General features: G+C 38.5%; 1 protein-coding gene across 4 annotated transcripts in view; it reads right to left on the minus strand.

Annotated features, from left to right (window-relative positions):
* The window catches only part of LOC119734636 (ATP-binding cassette sub-family A member 2-like), a 72,038-nt gene that overhangs the window by 41,033 nt on the left and 11,805 nt on the right, over positions 1 to 19,200 (minus strand). For all 4 annotated transcript variants that reach the window (XM_038208184.1, XM_038208182.1, XM_038208183.1 and 1 more), the window contains exons 6-22: positions 18,805 to 18,926; positions 15,808 to 16,122; positions 14,879 to 14,977; positions 14,358 to 14,465; positions 13,666 to 13,728; positions 12,516 to 12,716; positions 11,314 to 11,455; positions 10,608 to 10,858; positions 9,126 to 9,254; positions 8,743 to 9,013; positions 7,739 to 8,018; positions 6,293 to 6,407; positions 4,545 to 4,735; positions 3,193 to 3,346; positions 2,088 to 2,292; positions 1,149 to 1,334; positions 131 to 195 (exon numbers count right to left, since the gene is read on the minus strand). In XM_038208184.1, coding sequence (XP_038064112.1) covers positions 131 to 195; positions 1,149 to 1,334; positions 2,088 to 2,292; positions 3,193 to 3,346; positions 4,545 to 4,735; positions 6,293 to 6,407; positions 7,739 to 8,018; positions 8,743 to 9,013; positions 9,126 to 9,254; positions 10,608 to 10,858; positions 11,314 to 11,455; positions 12,516 to 12,716; positions 13,666 to 13,728; positions 14,358 to 14,465; positions 14,879 to 14,977; positions 15,808 to 16,122; positions 18,805 to 18,926 — 2,897 coding nt within the window. The remainder of the gene's footprint in view (positions 1 to 130; positions 196 to 1,148; positions 1,335 to 2,087; positions 2,293 to 3,192; positions 3,347 to 4,544; positions 4,736 to 6,292; positions 6,408 to 7,738; positions 8,019 to 8,742; positions 9,014 to 9,125; positions 9,255 to 10,607; positions 10,859 to 11,313; positions 11,456 to 12,515; positions 12,717 to 13,665; positions 13,729 to 14,357; positions 14,466 to 14,878; positions 14,978 to 15,807; positions 16,123 to 18,804; positions 18,927 to 19,200) is intronic.

Genomic DNA, 19,200 nt, shown 5'->3' on the forward strand with positions numbered 1-19,200 from the left:
CCATGTGAGGTCGCTGTTCGCGCTTCGTACAGTACGTATGAGTGCATAGCCGGGCTCCTGTTCCATCGATCATCGGATACTATCATCGAACGTCTTGACCAAGGTTTATATAATAGCCTGATATACTCACCTTGCTCAACTTATCAATGCCGACACCCAATGGTAGATGGGTAGGATCTGGCTCCATGTAGGCACCTGTCATACAAAGATAATTGATTGATTGATTAATCATTTCCTGACCGATTCCTAACTACAACATATCCCTACACCTGCAAGAGTCTGGCAGTCTCCTTATGACGAACAGAGCACACTGTTCCAAACCCCAAGTTAAAACAACTGGTTCTTGTCAGAACCACACAGCTCACAAAGAGATGATATTCACATGGTGTTACCGTAATCCTTCCATGCTTTGTTCATGTCCACCATGCAAACACACAAGTCTCACACCACATATTCACTGGCTATGGAGCAGTTCCCTGAGATATTTCAGCTCACTACAGTCAGGATCCAGGGAGAAAACAAACATTTCAGTATTTTACCCAAATGTCCCAAATCTAAAAAGTTTTTCATATCCGCGGTCATCAAAAAAACTCATTTTTGGCCCTAAAATCCAGCTTCCTGAAATTTGGTCAAATGTTCACACAAGGTGGGTAGAGGCCAGAAATTAATCCCTGCGAGATTTCAGCTCACTACAATCAGGATCCAGGGAGAAAAAAAAAACATTTCAGTATTTTACCCAAATGTCCCAAATCTGAAACGTTTTCCATATCCGCGGTCATCAAAAAAACACATTTTTGACCTAAAAATCCAACTTCCCGAAATTAAGTCAACTGTTCACACAAGGTGAGTAGATGCCAGAAATGAATCCCCAAGAGATTTTAGCTCACTACAGTCAGGATCCAGGGAGAGAACAAACATTTCAGTATTTTACCCAAATGTCCCGTATTTAAAAAGTTTTTCATATCCGCGGTCATTAAAAAAACTCATTTTTGACCCAAAAATCCAACTTCCTGAAAAGAAAGTAACACGACAGATATAAAGCTCATCAATGAAATGCACATTCATCAACTTGGAAAGGGGGTTCCCGTTTCTTAAGGACATAAATGGCGTACTAGATGTATTAATTATTTGACTGAGTTGAGCCTTACTGTTTATGTTGCTGTGCATAGAGCATGCTTGATTCTCTTCCACTACAGACAATGGACTATGACGATCTCTCCGACAACGGACGCAGCAATCACAGCAGACGGAATGGTCGGTATCACCAGGTTGATGTCCAAACCAATAAGAGCGTTGTAGAGGGAAGTACCATCGACGGGGAAGACCGTAGGATCCTGTATAAAGGACAAATCAAAAAGGTTACCTCAGGATCAAATAAAGCAAGAAAGTTACCTCAGGATCAAATAAATCAAGAAGGTTACCTCAGGATCAAATAAATCAAGGTTACCTCAGGATCAAATAAATCAAGAAGGTTACCTCAGGATCAAATAAATCAAGGTTACCTCAGGATCAAATAAATCAAGAAGGTTACCTCAGGAGCAAATAAATCAAGAAGGTTACCTCAGGATCAAATAAATCAAGAAGGTTACCTCAGGAGCAAATAAATCAAGGTTACCTCAGTATCAAATAAATCAAATAAATCAAGGTTACCTCAGTATCAAATAAATCAAGAAGGTTACCTCAGGAGCAAATAAATCAAGAAGGTTACCTCAGGATCAATTAAATCAAGGTTACCTCAGGATCAAATAAATCAAGAAGGTTACCTCAGGATCAAATAAATCAAGAAGGTTACCTCAGGATCAAATAAATCAAGAAGGTTACCTCAGGATCAAATAAATCAAGAAGGTTACCTCAGGATCAAATAAATCAAGAAGGTTACCTCAGGATCAAATAAATCAAGGAGGTTACCTCAGGATCAATTAATTCAAGAAGGTTACCTCAGGATCAAATAAATCAAGAATACCACCTTAGGATCAAATAAATCAAGGAGGTTACCACAGGATCAAATTAATCTCATAGGTAAAGTAACTTTCATATCTCGAGATCTAAAACATCTTAGCCAATTTGTACAGCAATTGCATGCCCACCTGGATGAACTCCTTCAATGTACCACGTCAGCAGACAGTACACAACCATATCAACCAACATCATGATCAGGACACGGAGTAGATTGAACGAATCGTGTTCCACAGGACTTTGGCCGATGTTGTTCCATTGGATCCCTACCCCATTTTCCTCGTAGAGGGCAAAGTAGCGAGCGCCCAAACCAAAGGCGGTGGTGGACAAGAGTGACTAGAGGACGAAAACAATCAGAAAATAGAGAGTAATTTAATGTTCAACAAAGAAATTGACTGTAACAGGGTTTGAACCTCCGAATTACCATTTCGGTGCTCTACCAACTGAGCTATCCAGCCCTATGTTGGCGGTTCCTAAATTTGTCAATGTCTTTGTTCAACCTTGAACAAAGGAGGTTGCAATTTCAGACCCTGTGCACTTTGTTCAACTTTAAATTATTTTAGTGCACCCAGTCAGCTTCCCTGGATCATTTGAAAGTTAGAAAATGAAAAGCAATAATTTCCAAGAGGAGGAGAGAATGAAAAGTACAATCAGGGTACTTTGTTTTGAGAAGAAAAAAACACACACAAATTATGGTTAGCTGTTCATATCAAGATTAACATTTGACAAATAAATGTAAGAATAGAGATTGAGTTTGTAAAATCCTGCAATAACCCCAAAACTTTATTCATTGTTGGCATGGTTGCTTCGCCATTTAAGCACAACACACACAAAAAGCAGCAGATGAAACAGTGGAAAGTCTTCCCAGTGTAAAAAGATCTAACAGATCAAAATTCCCAAAGTCTGCCCCGATTTTTTTCAATGAGACTAGCTCCAATCGTCTAAAATTAGGGATGTAGTCGAGTCCATCACAAGTCCTCCAGTCCCGATTCAACTCACAAGATATTCAAATGAGCTTTGACAAAGGCATTCCTTTGTTACCTTCAAATGGACTTGTAATTTACTTGTGATAGACTCGACTACATCCCTGTCTAAAATATGTCTGTCTTAAATAGCTGTTTATGCACTAATGTTGTTGGCTCAATGCATCGCAGTCTGACAGACTTTTACACCTGCTGCATCTGGCAGGGTTAGGGTTAACACTTTGCTAAGCCACAGCGGATTGATTTGACTTACCACCACCGTCTTTAAGGAGCTTGATATGTCCACATAGGCCAAACTCTCCTCTCGTATGGCAATATACAGGCATGGTACGTAGCTAGTGAAGTATATGATGCCGGCACATGCTGCAGCGAGCTTAGCCTTGGAGAAGAGTACACTCACTAGAAAACTATAAAGAAGGAAGAACACATCCAGTCATATGAGTATTCACATATGATAAATTCAAGATATTATACACTTTGTTTCTACGCTCTCATCAGGGCAGAACTTTACATTTTCACTGCAAGTCTTTATTTTTTTTTTTTAGCCATGAGTCAGGACCCCTACAAATGTTGAAATAAAAGTAGTTTACTATCCACCAATGTAGGTGGGACAGCTTTAGAAAGGAGACTATTAAGGAAATGTTAGTTTTAAGTGTCAGCGGAAACCCCAAGTATCAAGTAGGGAACATACATTGCAAGTCAAAAAGAAAGTGACCAAATTAAAATATGTGGCTTGCTCCATTTCATACAAATAATATAGGTACATGTTATTGACTAGTAACTGTGAAAATTTCATGTAATAGACCCCTCTCATAGACAGCCATCTTCCTAGGAAAATTACAACTGTGTGTTCAACGACATCAGATGCGTGTGCGCGCAGTGTGCAAAATGTTCTAAACAAGCGAGCAAGTTGCTTGAAATTTCTTCGACACACGGCTCGAATGATGCGCGTCATGAAAATTCGACTCCCATAATGCCGATGCACATGGCAATCTGTATGCAGTGACGTCATTTGAGAGAGATCCATTTGCATACTTTATTCCCGAATTATGTCTATCTTAATAAAAAGATCACAAAATTCAGCTGTCCAAAAATGTTCTACGAACTGATGAATACCCATAAACTACAACATAACTTGGACGTTATCCCACATCGGTGAATGGACGTTATCCCACATCGATGAATGAACGAAAACTTGCAAAGGAAACAGGCAAAAGTAGCCATCAATAGTTCAGGCAAAAAAAAAGAGTTGACTTGTTCCTCATATTCAAAACACAAATGGAAATCGACATCTATAAAAAGAGCTTCTTTCAAACATGCTTAACTTCTGTATGATGCATAGATCAATTTCAGTAATTCTTTTTTTCCCAATGAGTGGAGGAGAACGCTTTTTTAAGACATACTTCATTGGTGCATCAAAGTTGATTATTTTTTAAAGATTTTTTTCTTAAAATTCAGCTCATTTTCTTTTTGACTCACCCTGTATATCTCTTTTGTGCACCAGGTGAGAATAGAATCCAGGTCTCAAAAGATTACAGATGAGTTACACGAGTAAATACCACCGATCACATGTAAGTACCACCCATCACATAAAATAATACTCACCAGAAACAGATGGTTGCCATGGCAAAGATGGTAAGAGTCAGCCATACAATGATCGGATCGCTGTGGATCAGTATTTCTCCGTACTGCAAGATGCAGATTAAGGCTACGATGGTTAACGACATCTGGGAGAAACCAACGATGAACCATGCCACCCAATGAACAGCGTTACTTAGCCCCATCATCTTCATCACCTGAGAGCAAATCATATCGTAATCAAATCTGATTAAGCCTGTTCGAGAGCACATTACATTAAAATTTCTAATTAAAAATGAAGCAAGTATACAAGTTAGCATAAATCTAAACAAAAAAACACACCATTAAAATCAGAGATGAAACTGGCATATGGCAAAAAAATCGGAAAATAGGCCGAACAAATACGTGTCCGAAATCTGGGCCGCGCTGCAGTTACACACATGTACATGCATGTACAATACACTAAATGCCCAATTTCCGGACACCAACTCCTGCTTTATTTTCGATTCAAACAAAATTTTACGATGAAAAAATGGTCAGTGTTTTCATTGCATAAAATGCCTGAATTCCGGTTAGAGTAATGCAGTCATCAATAAAGAAGTTCACCTCTTACTTGAGAAAGTCGAGGGAAAAGTCCGAAAGACAAGGGCACCTTTCATAGTGCTTCAATCATGTCCACGATTCAACCACACAACTCCACTACTCCACTTGCATTCATACATGCGATAAAAAAATCAGGCATTATCGTCTTTCTCTTCCAACAAATGCCAGTGAAATGTTTCGATAATGCTCTCTTCGCTATCCTCAAGATAATCATCATGAATTTTAAAGCATTGCATTTTGTGCAACTAAATCTGAAACCTCCAAAAATCGCACAACATAATGATTTTATCCACTGGCACTGGATCGTTCACAAGGCTATCCGTTCCCGACCGGCCATGTGCTAGCGGACGGTACGGTGCGGTACACGTACGCTGGTACCATTGCATATTCGCACGCACGTGCGACACAGTGATTTTTCCATGTCGCCTGTCAATGTTTAACCTTTTGTCCAGCCGGAGAAGGCTCCGATCAGTGTTATGCCCTGTGTTTCTACTGTTGAAACACTCCAATAACGACTGGTGAAAGAGACTAAAACTACGTTCACGATGATTTTAACGTGCCATTTCCATCGACTTTTCTTCGAAATTATGGTTGAAATAAAATGACATTTTGTGAGAAAATCGTTAGAAAATCAACTTTTTTGGGACGCACTGTAAAAAAATCGGAAATTTCGTTGGAAAATTCAAAAAGTCGGATTTCCGATTAAAATCGGAAAAGTTTCATCTCTGTAAAATTACATTAACATTCCTAAATGAAAGTAATACGTACAAGTTAGCATAAAATATAAATAAAAAAAAAAAGACATTTAAGTAACTAGCTCCTTTTCTACAGCAAGTTATATTCTTTGTGATCTTACAAAAGATGTCAAATTACAAGTTAAGTCATATAAATTAGGCAAGCAACTGGGAATTAAAAAAAAACAAGGAAATTCAAAACCATACAAGACTTTGTGCAGTATTTTTTTCAATTTGTTATTGTGTTCATGAGAAGTAAATAACTACTTAAAAATATTTAGGCATCTTTACATTTTATGCAGAATTTAAGCACCTACGTGGTACCCACTTTCCCGAACAGTTGCGGTGAACATACATATTAGATTGTCCACAATGACAATTCTAATTCAAACAAGTTATAATTAATTCAAAATCGTTATAATCTTTACTTTCACTAACCTCCTTCAGTCTGACTTCCTTCTCATACACGATACTTTGCGTAAACATGGCCACATAGTAGACCCAAGATACTATCAACATCATCGGCATGATATGCTCGATCATGAAAATGAAACTGTTGGAAAAAAGAACAGTTTTTAGGAAGTTTAAAGAATATGCCAAATCGTGTTTTTTTTACTATTAATAACACTAACCTACCCAAACCCATCAAATCCGAAAGGCATGTTTTGTTGGAACCTGCCACGATGGGTACAGTATAAACTGACAGTCTTTTACATTGGATTGGGCACACCTCCAGAATCAAAGTCAGAAATATATGTGTGCAGTTTCCCATATGGTGTTGGAATTTGCCAGGATGGGTATGGTTCCTAGTAAATCATGCTAGGAAGTTAGGGTTAAAAGTAAACAACTGCCAACTGACAGGCAATGCATGATTTGCACACCAAATGCTCATGTTACCTTTGTAAACACATTTCTGAACACTGCAAGCGACTCTGATGTACATGATTTCTGATTGAATTTTGTTTTGGTTGGGGAGATATAAATTAAATATAATATACAACATTTGCTTTTGCCGTAATTTACGGATGGATGGGGGGGGGGTGTTAGTATTTTATATTAAATATTGTTACACTGACCATGCTGACCTGTTTTTGTTAAATATGTTGGAAAACTAAGAGAAAAAATGCTGTTGTTGTAGTCTGGTTCCCTGAGTGACCCTACTTGAGAAGAAACGGAGCAATTTAACAGACGTCAGGAAATTGTCAGGTCCGGGAACCATACTAGCTGGCTTGCACCCATTCACAGTTGTGTGACTAACTAAGTGTGGACTAACTAAATTTGGTAAATTGGAGACAGTATTTTAAAAAAAAAAGTAAAGTGTTTTTTCAACGAAGGTCTGTGGAAATTGATACAAAATTTTAATAATTATAATAATAATAATTTGGGAGGCTAATCATCTTTACTCGCAGCTGGTATGCTGAATTGCGAAGGACGCGGCTACAACGTGGTCGGGCCGCTGGCACGTAAAGGCGCCTATGGCTGCCGGCCACATCAACCCATATATGACCACGGAGCACAGCCTGAGATCGAAAGGGTTTGATTTTTCCGGAGGGAGGAAAACCAGAGGGCCCGGAGAAAAACCCTCGTGCCACAGGAGAGAACCAACGCACAACTCTACTCACATGCGATCCGCGGCCAGGATTCGAACCGTGGTCACCTTGGTGAGAGGAGAGCGCTTTACGCACAAGCCACCCATGCCACCCAAAAAAATTTCACTTTTCTTGAAAATGACAGCACACCAGTTACCATGATTCCACAGGACGCTTGAGACTATTACTCACTTACAGTCAAGTAAGTTATTTCATAATAACTTGGTAGTTTTGTTTTCTGGATGTTTGCAAATGTTGTATATTACATTTTAACGGGAAAATGAGATGTACTTACTTATCACTGATGTAGCATGGGTATGGAAATTCCTGGACGTAACTCCCTGGCTCTACAACTCTCCTCCCGACCCACTTATTGATGATCGCTCTCTCGATGATATCCTGAATCCAGACAAATCCAAAGGTGTAGTAGCCCAGGGTCGACTTGTGATTGGAGCCGGGAGCCCAGAAACGACGGCGAATCAAATCGCTCCGATCGGTGAAGGACGTGTTTTGACGAATCTTGTAGACAATGTGAGGCGGAAGATTGCCCTCGTCATCAACTTCAAATACTAGGCCTTTAAGAAAAAATGAATAACGTAATTTTCAAAAAATTGTTAACCTTAACCAAGTTGTTAAACCCTAATGAATCAAACATGACGTAAAAAATAAACCAGTTTCTCGCTCCTGACCATGTTTTATTCCCCGCCTCCTTTTTAAAATGTTTGTTTAAATTCAATATACAGTCGAGTCTCATTATAACAAACTCGTTCGGAACTAGCCAAATTGTTTGTTATATATCAGAATTTTGTATTAAGAGGAACATCAGTCCCATTCATTGTGCATATAAATGCACAGTCGGGACCAAGGCTTCATGTTTGTTGTAACCAGAATTTTGTATTAACAGAGTTTGTACTAACGAGAGTCGACTGTATTTTGCAAATATATTGTCGATATTTGTTTTTACTTGTTTTCAAGAAAACTGTAGCTGTGTAGAAAGGGTTTTGGCTCCTTTGGACACAATTTTGTATCATCAAAGTCCATCTGCCATCTTGGAAAATCTGCCATTTGTGCGCAAATGCATGCTGGTGTGCGCGTTGAGCGTTGCGCGTAGCGCGTATTGTTCCAAAGAGCCAGTACATGTAACTACTAGAGTTGGGTTCAACAACGTACGTCATAATGATTTGGTAATTTTGTTTTTTAATGATTGCAAATGTTGTACATCACCTTCAAAAGTTAGACGGTAAAAAGTAAGAAATGGCAATTAGATTACGTCCACGAATGAATAAATCCCACACTCACTTCCAAAGACCGTGACGTTGTCATGCCGAGCATCGTTCAGTATATAATCGATCAGCGCTTCTTCATCTTCAAACGGCCGATAAACGTTGAAGTTTACGCTGCCAGCGAGATTCAGCCATCCACATGCAGCGTTATCTATGACGTCCAGTTTCATCTCGATACTTGTAGTGTTGATGTAGGTGTGATTGACGATGAGGTTACCCAGATCCGGAGATGTCATCCTAGTGATGTTTTGGAAGAGCAAGGGGTGACCGGAATAGCTTTCTTCCAACTGGAAACACAAAAGCAAAAGTTTCGCTCAAAAAAGTGATTTTATTATGGAAAATTATTTTACAAAATGGTGACGGGGAGAGAGTTCCATATTTTCTTGGATATGTCCTTACCTGACCAAGCCAGCTTAACACAAGTTGAGTGCTGTCCATGTGCATGTAGGTTCGTATCTCCTCCGAGATGTTACGCCAGAGTTGAGCATAGTGCGTTATGTTCTGCATCAGGTGTATCATGTCGCTTGCCTGTGGGTTTGTTAACAATAAGACATTCTTTAAACGGTTGAAGAGCAAATGGAGGCAGAATAGTTTTCCATAAGATGGAATTTTGCGTCGGGGTGACGTAAATCAAATTAGGTTTTTGCCCTTCATCATAACCGATCCCGTTAGCTCGGTGATTGAGTGGTAAGACGTCTGCACTAGAAAGCAGGAGGTCGTGGTTCGAGTAATTTTTTTTTCAACTTTCACTCTGGAGGTAACACACTGAGAAATACAGTGTTTATACGTCGGTGAAGGGCAAAAAAAACCTAATTTGATAAACTAGTTTTCATCAAATTTGTTGAAATTTAATTTTAAAAATCAGACTCTGCAAGGAAAAGATCGTCAGTAAAAGCGGACTTTTGGAAATAAATCTGAAAATCAGAAAAGTTTCAACTGTGAAATGAAGTATACTAAAGCCATTCCTTTGTCTGTGTCGATCCCTTCTTATTTGTGACTGGACTCTTGTGATCCAAAACACCTCAAATACACAAGGAGGTTCTCGAACCGCACGTCTCGACTGCTTTCGCGTTTATCTTTTAAGAGTGACCTTTGACTATGGTGTGTGACCTTTGACATCTTCATCATATGAAGGTTGCCGTGTTGCATCTATGACCCGAGTTTGGTTCTAATTGGACGTCAACTTTTGAAATGAGACCAATTTTACAAAACTTTAACCATACAAACATACATACAGACACGTTTTTTATGGTGTAAATTGAGGATTTTATTTTGTTCCTCTTCCCTTTTCCTTTGTTTGTACTTAAAATTCTTTGCAACAGCTCTCATTGCTTTTGTACATGTTTTCTAATCGAGGTCGTCCTCGATTTGGTTCCTGTCCTCGATTCACTGATGATTTTGCACTTGTATGTCCTCGATTTACACCATAAACAAATGCACACAAATATACTGGAATTTGTATACTTGTGGAGTTTGTTCTCGTTTACTAAAGTTTTCAAGTTTGAAAATGTAGTTTCAAAATGCTCCTATTTTAACCAGAATTAATTTCCTTGGCTGAAATTCGAACTTAATATCCCTTACATAAAATACTTCAATTTGCGATGATCAACACACCTTGGAAAGTCCTAGTTTTTGAGTAAAATCCATATATCTATTTCGTGATAACCTTGTGGAGACGTATTCACCTATAGAAATTGCTCTGTGGAGATGTATACAATCTTTTGTTCCCTATTATACCCATGTCTCCACAGGGTACCGTGTAACAGATCATACATACATACACAAATACTACATACATTCATACATACAGACATAGTGATTGCATAGTCTCTTTCCTAAACAAAGTCAAGGTGAGACAAAAACTGCAACGGCATAGCAAACCTTGTCAATCAGATCATTGACATCGGTAGTATTGGGCGCATACAGGATTCTCGGATTGCTAAACAAGACGTGGAGTAACAGTCCAAGACTCTTCTTCTGATGCTTGTTCAGATGCATCGCCTTGAAGTCCCCCTTGGCTAGAGCCTCGTCGTTGACCTTCAGTTCCTGACCGCACAGACCGTACTGCATCTTGGCCCACAGCTTGTACAGCTGAGCTAGCTTTTTGGATTTCTCGTCTTGTTCTGGTTCGGCTGCGAAAAAGAATTTGAATTTGAATTTGAAATGGTTTGTTGAAGTTGTTCATTGTGGTCATTGACCAAATTGCAGAACACTTCACAGTTGATTAATTGATACCATAAAAATTACAATACAAAATCATTGTTATGTCACAATACTATACAGGATGAGTTAAAAACAAGAAGCCCAAATGGACTAATATTTTATTGAAGTTCTGCATGTAGCACTTTCTATCTAGGATATGAAAGCCCAATTCATAAGCTTTCTTTTAGTACAAGAATCATTCAAATCACTTATGTACTTTTTAAGTTACGGAATTTTGATCACAAACACAGTTTTAAAGAAAAAATTGAACGTGGACTGGCGAATTTTACACACTCTGTAACCGAAAGATAATATACCAGCAAAACCTCTTCCAAATGTTGCCTTGATTTGGCACCTGTATTTTCATGAGGTGATCATGTCTTACCAGTTCCCCCGTCTTCAGGAGTGCTGGATACTGCATCTGGTTTAAACGTCGTCAAAATACTGGCTTGAGATATGTTCGAGATGTCATCTTCGGGAAAACCTGAGGAATTGCCTTCATCTTTACTGTCATCCAGAAAGGAGTTCTAAAAATAAGATGAGAAAATAATTAACCAATTAAAAAAGATTTGGGTTATTACGCCACATCAATGAAGCAATAATGCTTAATTGAACCCTTAGCCCTCCTATGCAAACATACATTCTGTGCCAAGTTGTCCTTGCAGTCAAAATTAATCAAGTGACTTTTTAAACAGCTTAGAGCTCCCATGTATGTATCATATAGTCGGCAAAGCATCCCAGGGGTAACATCACACCAACTTAGAGAGGAGACAATGAGAAGAAATTACAGTTTTAGAGGTGGGAGGAATAGCCCAGAAGAATATTCTGGGTAAAACCCACGGAATCAGGTAGGGACTGAAAACCCAATCCACATATTGACCCAGGTGGGATTCAAACCCGGGTAACAGTGGTGGAAGGCGAGGAAAGTACCGCTACGCCAACCTGACTCAATAAAGTAGGATTGACTGGCTGTGACTGTTAATGTAACTTGATACAGCTTTGCTTTGACTGTAGCTGATTGATAAGCCAGCTGTGCTTACCACTTGGCTGTTTTTGTCTGTTGAAGGAATTTGACTAGTCACAGTGCTTGCTTGAAATATGATATGACTGTTGGTGACAAGCCTGTGTAAAAGGCATGGCAGGGGAAGGTGATTGATTTTTTTTGACTGTCTGTGACTGTTCAGATAGCAGGTGGGATAGGCAGTAAACCATCTGAAACAGTCCGGTAGAACAGCATGACAAGGCAAACACCTTGGCTAGCTAAATTTTATCACAAGATTTGAAGAAAAAAGCAGGAATTTCTCTCGCGAATAAGTATAAATGTTATTGATATTTACAATTCATTTTCCCAATTTTCCAACTTATTTTTAGTTGGACAATCTAAAGCTGCATCAGGATTTCTTTGCTACAACTTCAGGTTACACATGCACCTACTTAAGTAGGTGAAGCCATTTTCCCCAGACGAGTGTTACCCAAGTAATAGACCCTATTCAGAAGGAAGACAATTGTCATCAATATCAATTTCTCCCCCCCCCCCCCCCCGAAAAAAAATAAATTATGAAGCATCTTCAATGATGTTATCCTCACCCAATCGAACCATGGTGCACTTGAGGTTGTTGGCGTGTGGGGTGACGAGGATGACGATGAATATCGCGTAGTTGGCGTCGGTGACGACGGCGAGGCATCTGTAGTTGGTGCTGGTTCTTCCGGACAGTTATCGCCCGGCAGGTCCAGAGCAAAGTGGTACAGGTCATTCAACGTCTCCTGGAACACCGCAAACTTATCGAGCTAAAAAAAGAAAGAAAATAGAAAATAGTAATCATAGTTTTTGAAACGTGGACAAGAGTTTTAGCTATAAAGCAGTCATTAAAACACTTATCTGCAATTAAGGGAATAAATCTGTGATTGGGAGGTATTAAACACTCTGTTTAAGACCGGTTGGAGTCTGGATGCTGATAATTACCCGAACCGAAGGCGATGCCTACGTGAGGTTCAATCAATAAAACGGTGCTGGCACCGGATTTCATAGGAGTCAAAATTTCATGTGACACTGGAAAAGTGCGTAAGACCAGCCAGCCATATCTTTACCAACCGTTTGAAACCGACCAGTGACGGGCTCTCGACCAATAGGAATGTAAACTCTTAGGGATTAATGAATCAAGGATTAAAATTCCTTTGTTATATTTCCAGGGTTCCTGCACCTTTAGGACAATAAAATTCCACGACTTTTCCATGACTTTTCCATAACTTTTCCACGACTTTTCCATGACTTTTCCATGACTTTTCCATGACCAAGTTGTGAAAATCCATGACCTAGATCATCAAAATGCAGATCAAAACTGTGAAACTTGTTGAGTGAAAAGTGCTCAACAAAAACACAAAAAACAACACAAAGCAATAATATATTTTGAAATCCAAACGTTTGTATCAGAAAAATAAAAATCAGATTTCTGATGCTAAATTATGAATGTTCAAAGTTTAAAATGGAACATGTATTGGTCCTCACAAAATTCCATGACTTTTCAATGACTTTTACTATTTTTACAAATGTGCATGACTTTTTCCAGGCCTTGAAATTACTTCAAATTACAAAGTAAATTGTGTGATATTTCCAGGTTTTTCCCATGCCGCGGGGAACACTGCATTTCTTCTTTTATACTTGCAATAAAGCAATGACACCATCATACCACAATATAATCAACAATTTATAGTTCCTGCCAATTTTCAGACATCTTACCTCCTTCATAACAGCTATCGCCTTTTCTCGAGTTTCTTCAAGGTCAGAACTGGATATATTCAGCTGAAATTCAAAAGAATGGGCATAAATTTATTTCACAATTTAGTGTACTGCCCTGATCTTTGTCAACTAAAGATGAAAAATCACAGGAAGAATTGTTATCACCTGCTGAACGGTGACCTGTTTATATAAAAACCTTTAACTAAAGTCTTGACTTGCAAGGAGTAAAACTACACGTGCTCTAAAAGGTTCGTTATTTTCTCTCTGTGTAACATTTCAACTAAATTATTAATAAAAGACATGATGTACTCCCAATAAGGCCAAGTAAAAAACTAAACCAATATTTGTCCCCGCCCGATTACTTTTTCCTGTCCACCTCCTTTTTTTATTTTTGGAATTCATACATTTGCAAATAATTATATTGTCAATACATGTACATTTTCTGTTTATTTGTTTGCAACAAAATTGTAGCTATGTGGAACTAGAAAGGGCGACAGGTCCTTTGGACATAACTTTGTATTAGGAAAAGAATCGAGAAAATGGAAGAATCAATCCGCCATCTTTGAAAATCTGCCATCTTGGGGAGAAGAAAAGAAAAAGGAGTGCCCACAGCCTTCATTTTTTTCAAGCAGTCCAGACAGGAAACTGCTTATTTTTTACTTGGCCTTCTTCTGACTGAAAGTAAACTGTACCTTGTGAAGTAAAGCATCCGTATCTAACTGATCTCTTAAAAGGGCAGAGAATCCTTCAAACAAAACAGGTGCATCCTGTCTGTTGCATAGATCATCAACCACATGACCCTGCAATGAGATATCAGACATGAAAAATTGTCAAAACAAAGCCTTTAAAGTACTTCAGCGAGAAACTCAAGACAAGCGATTATGCTTCAAAACAAGAGATTAGGCAGTCTTGTCATCACATTTTCATAAGAGCAAATTCAAGTGAAGAAGAATCAATGTACTTGTGTTGTGGTATATTTGCATAAGCACTGAAGTACATATTTAAGTAAAAGAGCAATCAAAAGTTCTAAAGTATTGTCATTAATAATTAGGGGTTTTTTTTTCCCATAAATAGAATGAGCGATACATGGTCCATGCTTGGCAGAAAAATGTGGCGGAAAAAATGTACTTCTGTAAAAACAACAAACTGAAAGGAATGTTCCAATGTATTAACATAATCAAACTTTGTTATGATGACATCATAATGTACTCACAGAGCTGTTGAACTGACTGTTTTCTGTATCATACAGAGCTGAGATTGTCTTCTTATGACACATGATGTCTTGTAATTCAGATGGAGAAAAAAGAGAGTCCTGTTCCAAAAACAAGAAAAAGAAACTATAATTGAACAGTTTATCAAAAAAAAACACAATCACACCCAAAAACAATTGGTGAAACAGATTGTAGCATTCATTCAAATAATAAGGAAATAAGATCTTTTCTGTAAATAAGCCAAAAATTGACAAGTTCACTTCACGTTTTGTGAAACACCCGTCTATGGTATGTGCCTCGTTCGCGTAGTCTACAAATATCCTTATATGGAGATTGGCATGCGTGCGGCGGGTATTGTGCGATGTGGCTCATAATGCAGCGGTGTTTTACTGGCAGTTTAAAACCACCCAAGTGACGTGCTCTCGACCAATAGGAATGGGTAAACTGTCTCAGGCATTTCTGAATTCCAAATAAACATAACAAATTTTCTTTGAACAAGTTAACTGGAGCACTGCATATCGTAGGCCATCAGCCTTGGTCCAAAATTTTGGCCACTGGTATCAAATGAGGGGAATACTCGTCATAGCAATTTTTGGCCAGGTATACACCTCCAGAGTTGGAAAATATGTGATAGCATTGCAGCGATGGCAGCTTTTTGGGTGTTATCACCCTTTGTCCATCAAAATGCTTGATACCACTCTAGGGGTGGTATACCTTGCGCATGCGCACGATAATCATTTATGCCCGGATTTGATACTGACCAAACCCCCAGGCTGATGGCCTATTGGTAATTCATTGGGGGACTACCCATGAGCTCAAACAGTGCCATTAATTGTCTATCCACTTCCATAGAATATCCCTCCACTTAAATCTCATAACGATGTTTCCTTCTACTATTCTTAAACAGATCACGTCCGTGCTATCTCCTTACCGCATACTCTTGACTCAATCTCAGAGCTTCTCCGTCACTTGCACCCGTGGAATCGTTCAAGTCTTTGCCATCGCCTAATGCCGATAGTAACCCGACTGGCTGTAACGTCAGCAAACCCAGCAATCCGTTGAAGCTAAACAAGTCCTTATCGGGTAGACGTTTGAAGACGGCTCCGCAACACTGACTACTCATCCGATTGTTAAGGAAAGTTGTGAAGTCGGAAGCACTCTTGGATGGATAGGTAGAGTTGGTTGAGTTCGGCAAACGTCCTAAGTCAAAGGCCTCAGGACGGTATCCATATAGCAAATTAAATATCTGGACAAGAAATAAAAAGATTTTTTTAAATCTTTGTTTAAAGAAAAAATGTTACAATGTAATGGCTTTTCTATCTAACGCAAACATTGCCAGGATAAGAACTTGAAGCATTTATAATACACCAATTCATTTTGCAAACTGATGTTCTGAAAGAATTGATTACACTAAGGTATAAAATAAATCTGATTTAGTACAACATCACTGGGGCCGTTGTTTTTCTAGAATGTACATTTGAAAGATTCAAGGGTGATTCCTTGGAAATTATCTCAAGGAGTTACAATAAGAAGGCACCTGGTACAAGGGTGTGAGTGACACTGATAAAAAATAGCTGAAAAAAGCTGAACAAGGTGTAAAAAAGAGCTGATACTTTTGTACACAGCAAGTGAGGGGAAAAGGCTGAAATCAAAAACTAAAACCCCCTGAAATCAGCTTTAAAGCTGAGATTTCACACCCCTGTTGGTACAAGGTTTGGGAAAAATCATACATTAATAAACCCTAACAGAACTGAACCCATCAAACCCCAACAGCATGATTTGTTGGAATCTGTCGGGATGGGTACAGTACCCCTATTAAAACTGACAGTCTTTTACACTGGGTTGGCACACCTCCAGAAACAAAGTCAGAAATATGTGTGTGTGCAGTTTTTCAAATGGTGTTGGAATTTGCCAGGATGGGTATGGTTCCTAGTAAATCATGCTAGGGAGTTAGGGTTAATAGTGGTTTCATTTACGAGTAGTACAGGAACCGGGTGCCCTTTTGAAGTAAACCACAGGAACGTGGAACGCGTAAAAGAAACCCAACCCCAAAATTCAAATCCCGGACGTTGTCTGAAGGGCTTTATAGGTTTACAGTGTAAACTGAAACTTTGCAAACGTCATCTGTCGCGCGTTAAAATGCACATAAAGATTAAATCTGTTTTGATTTTTAATAGAGCCTGGTTTTCATTATGAAAATTCTCTACAAATGGCATTCAAAACGATTCTTTTGCATTGTCTAAAAGGAAGTACGTTACTTGTAGAGTTGGTTACTGGTACCGGATCCCATAATCTGGAACCGGTTCCTGACATCAGCAGTCGAGTACTGGGGCCAATTTCATAGAGCTGCTTAAGCACAAAATTTGCTTAAGCACAAAAACGTCTTGCTTAATAAAATCAGGTTACGGGCCAAAACTCCATGCGATTGTTATGCTAAGTAAACAACAGCTAAATACCAGTCACAAGCAATGTACATCACGTGGAGTTTTGGCCGGTAACCTAATTTCACTAAGCAATGTTTTTTTTCGTGCTTAAGCAAATTTTCTGCTTAAGCAGCTCTATGAAATTGGGCCCTGGGGTGCCCAGTTCCATGCACACCACTATACACTAACCATTAAAAATGGTCTCCTCATGCTATTACTGAGTTTCACATAACAACATTTTTTTTTTTTTCCAAATTGCTACTTTTCCCACAATGCAAAACGTTTTCACTTTTGAAAGATAAATGCAGGGGAAAAAATCCACCCGAGTTTCGCATGGAATAATTTAGTTGCAATTTTGAAATTAATTATAGCCAAGCTGCCTAAGCAATATTCTTGCAGATCTGTTTGGAGTTATAAACTCATCGGCAACCAAGAAAAATTGAAGCATTTTGTCAGGTTTGCAGATGTCTTAAATTTTTAAAAAGTCAAATTAACATTCATTTGGAGAAAAAAAAGGAAAATAAAAACCCAAAATTATTGAAGAGCCTAAGGAGAGCGACTTTAACCCTCCTACTGTCTGAACAGTCACAGACAGTCAAAAAATCAACCCTCTTTTAACAGTCAGATCATATTTCAAACAAGCACCGTGACAAGTCAAATTCAGTCAACAGACAAAAGCAGGCAAATGGTTTAACAATCACCTACAGTCAAAGCATAGCCGTACCAAGTTACATAAACAGTCACAGCCAGTCAATTCTGCTTAACGTGGGCTGGGAGCTCTAAACTGTTGAAAACAGTCCCCTGATTGATTTTGACCGAATGGACAACTTGGCACAGAATGTATGTTTGCATAGGAGGGTTTAAAAGTATCTACAGATAAAAATAACCATTTTAATAAGTCTAGAATACGAGGGCGGGATGGGGAAGAGAGATATGAAATGAGAATTGAAGGAAGCGACGCTTTTGTATATTTTATTTCTCATATATCCCCTCCTTGTGGCTTGTGACACAAGTTATAATTACCACAAGATTAGATTGCTTTATTATAGTGATGGTACTTCCTAGTATACCAACAGAATTATGTAAATCGTTAATTGTAATAAATACATTTGGCACATGATTTAGGGCTTTTATTTCTTGGCAACATTTTAAAACTGACTTTAAATATCGCCTGATTATTTTATTCCTCTTTGTGGCTTGCTACACCAGTTATAATTACCACAAGATTAGATTGCTATATTATAGTGATGGTACTTCCTAGTACACCAACAGAATCATGTTAAACATTAATTATAATACATGTATATAAATTTGCACAAGATTTAGGGCTTTTATTTCTTGGCAACGTTTGAAAACTTGGTGGCAAACGTTGCATACATGTACACTTTAAGGTAATTACGATGATGTATTTCCATTAGCCATAAGTGCTTACAAGCGAAATTAAAATCGACGGAAATTAAATGCAATTTAATAATTCGCCTGACTGGTTTTTTTTGTACACGTACCTCAGTCACATTGAGTTCGTTGTGCATTATCTGCTGTGCGTCTGACCTTGGAATAGTCAAGTTGCGGACCAAATACGTCTCTAACACACTGCTATTCTTCACAATGTCATCCAGACTAAAATCTGTAAAAAAAAATTACAAATATAAAATCAACCCAATCATGATCAACTATCCATTGCACTGCGCCATACGAACACGCAGTACATCAAGCATGTAGCAAAGTGGCACGTAATGGACAATTATTCCTTTCTCAATTTTGGTCCAACGCCAGCACTGCATGTTTAAAAAGTGAATCAAAGCTTGTATTGACTACTCGGAAGACAAAGTTGTTTGGGGGGTTTTTCCCATCAAAAGTGGCATATTTTTCGGCTGCATTTTTTGTATATTTTGTTTCCC

Source organism: Patiria miniata, unplaced genomic scaffold, assembly GCF_015706575.1.
Source record: "Patiria miniata isolate m_02_andy unplaced genomic scaffold, ASM1570657v1 HiC_scaffold_27, whole genome shotgun sequence".
Classification (NCBI taxonomy): Eukaryota; Metazoa; Echinodermata; class Asteroidea; order Valvatida; family Asterinidae; genus Patiria; species Patiria miniata.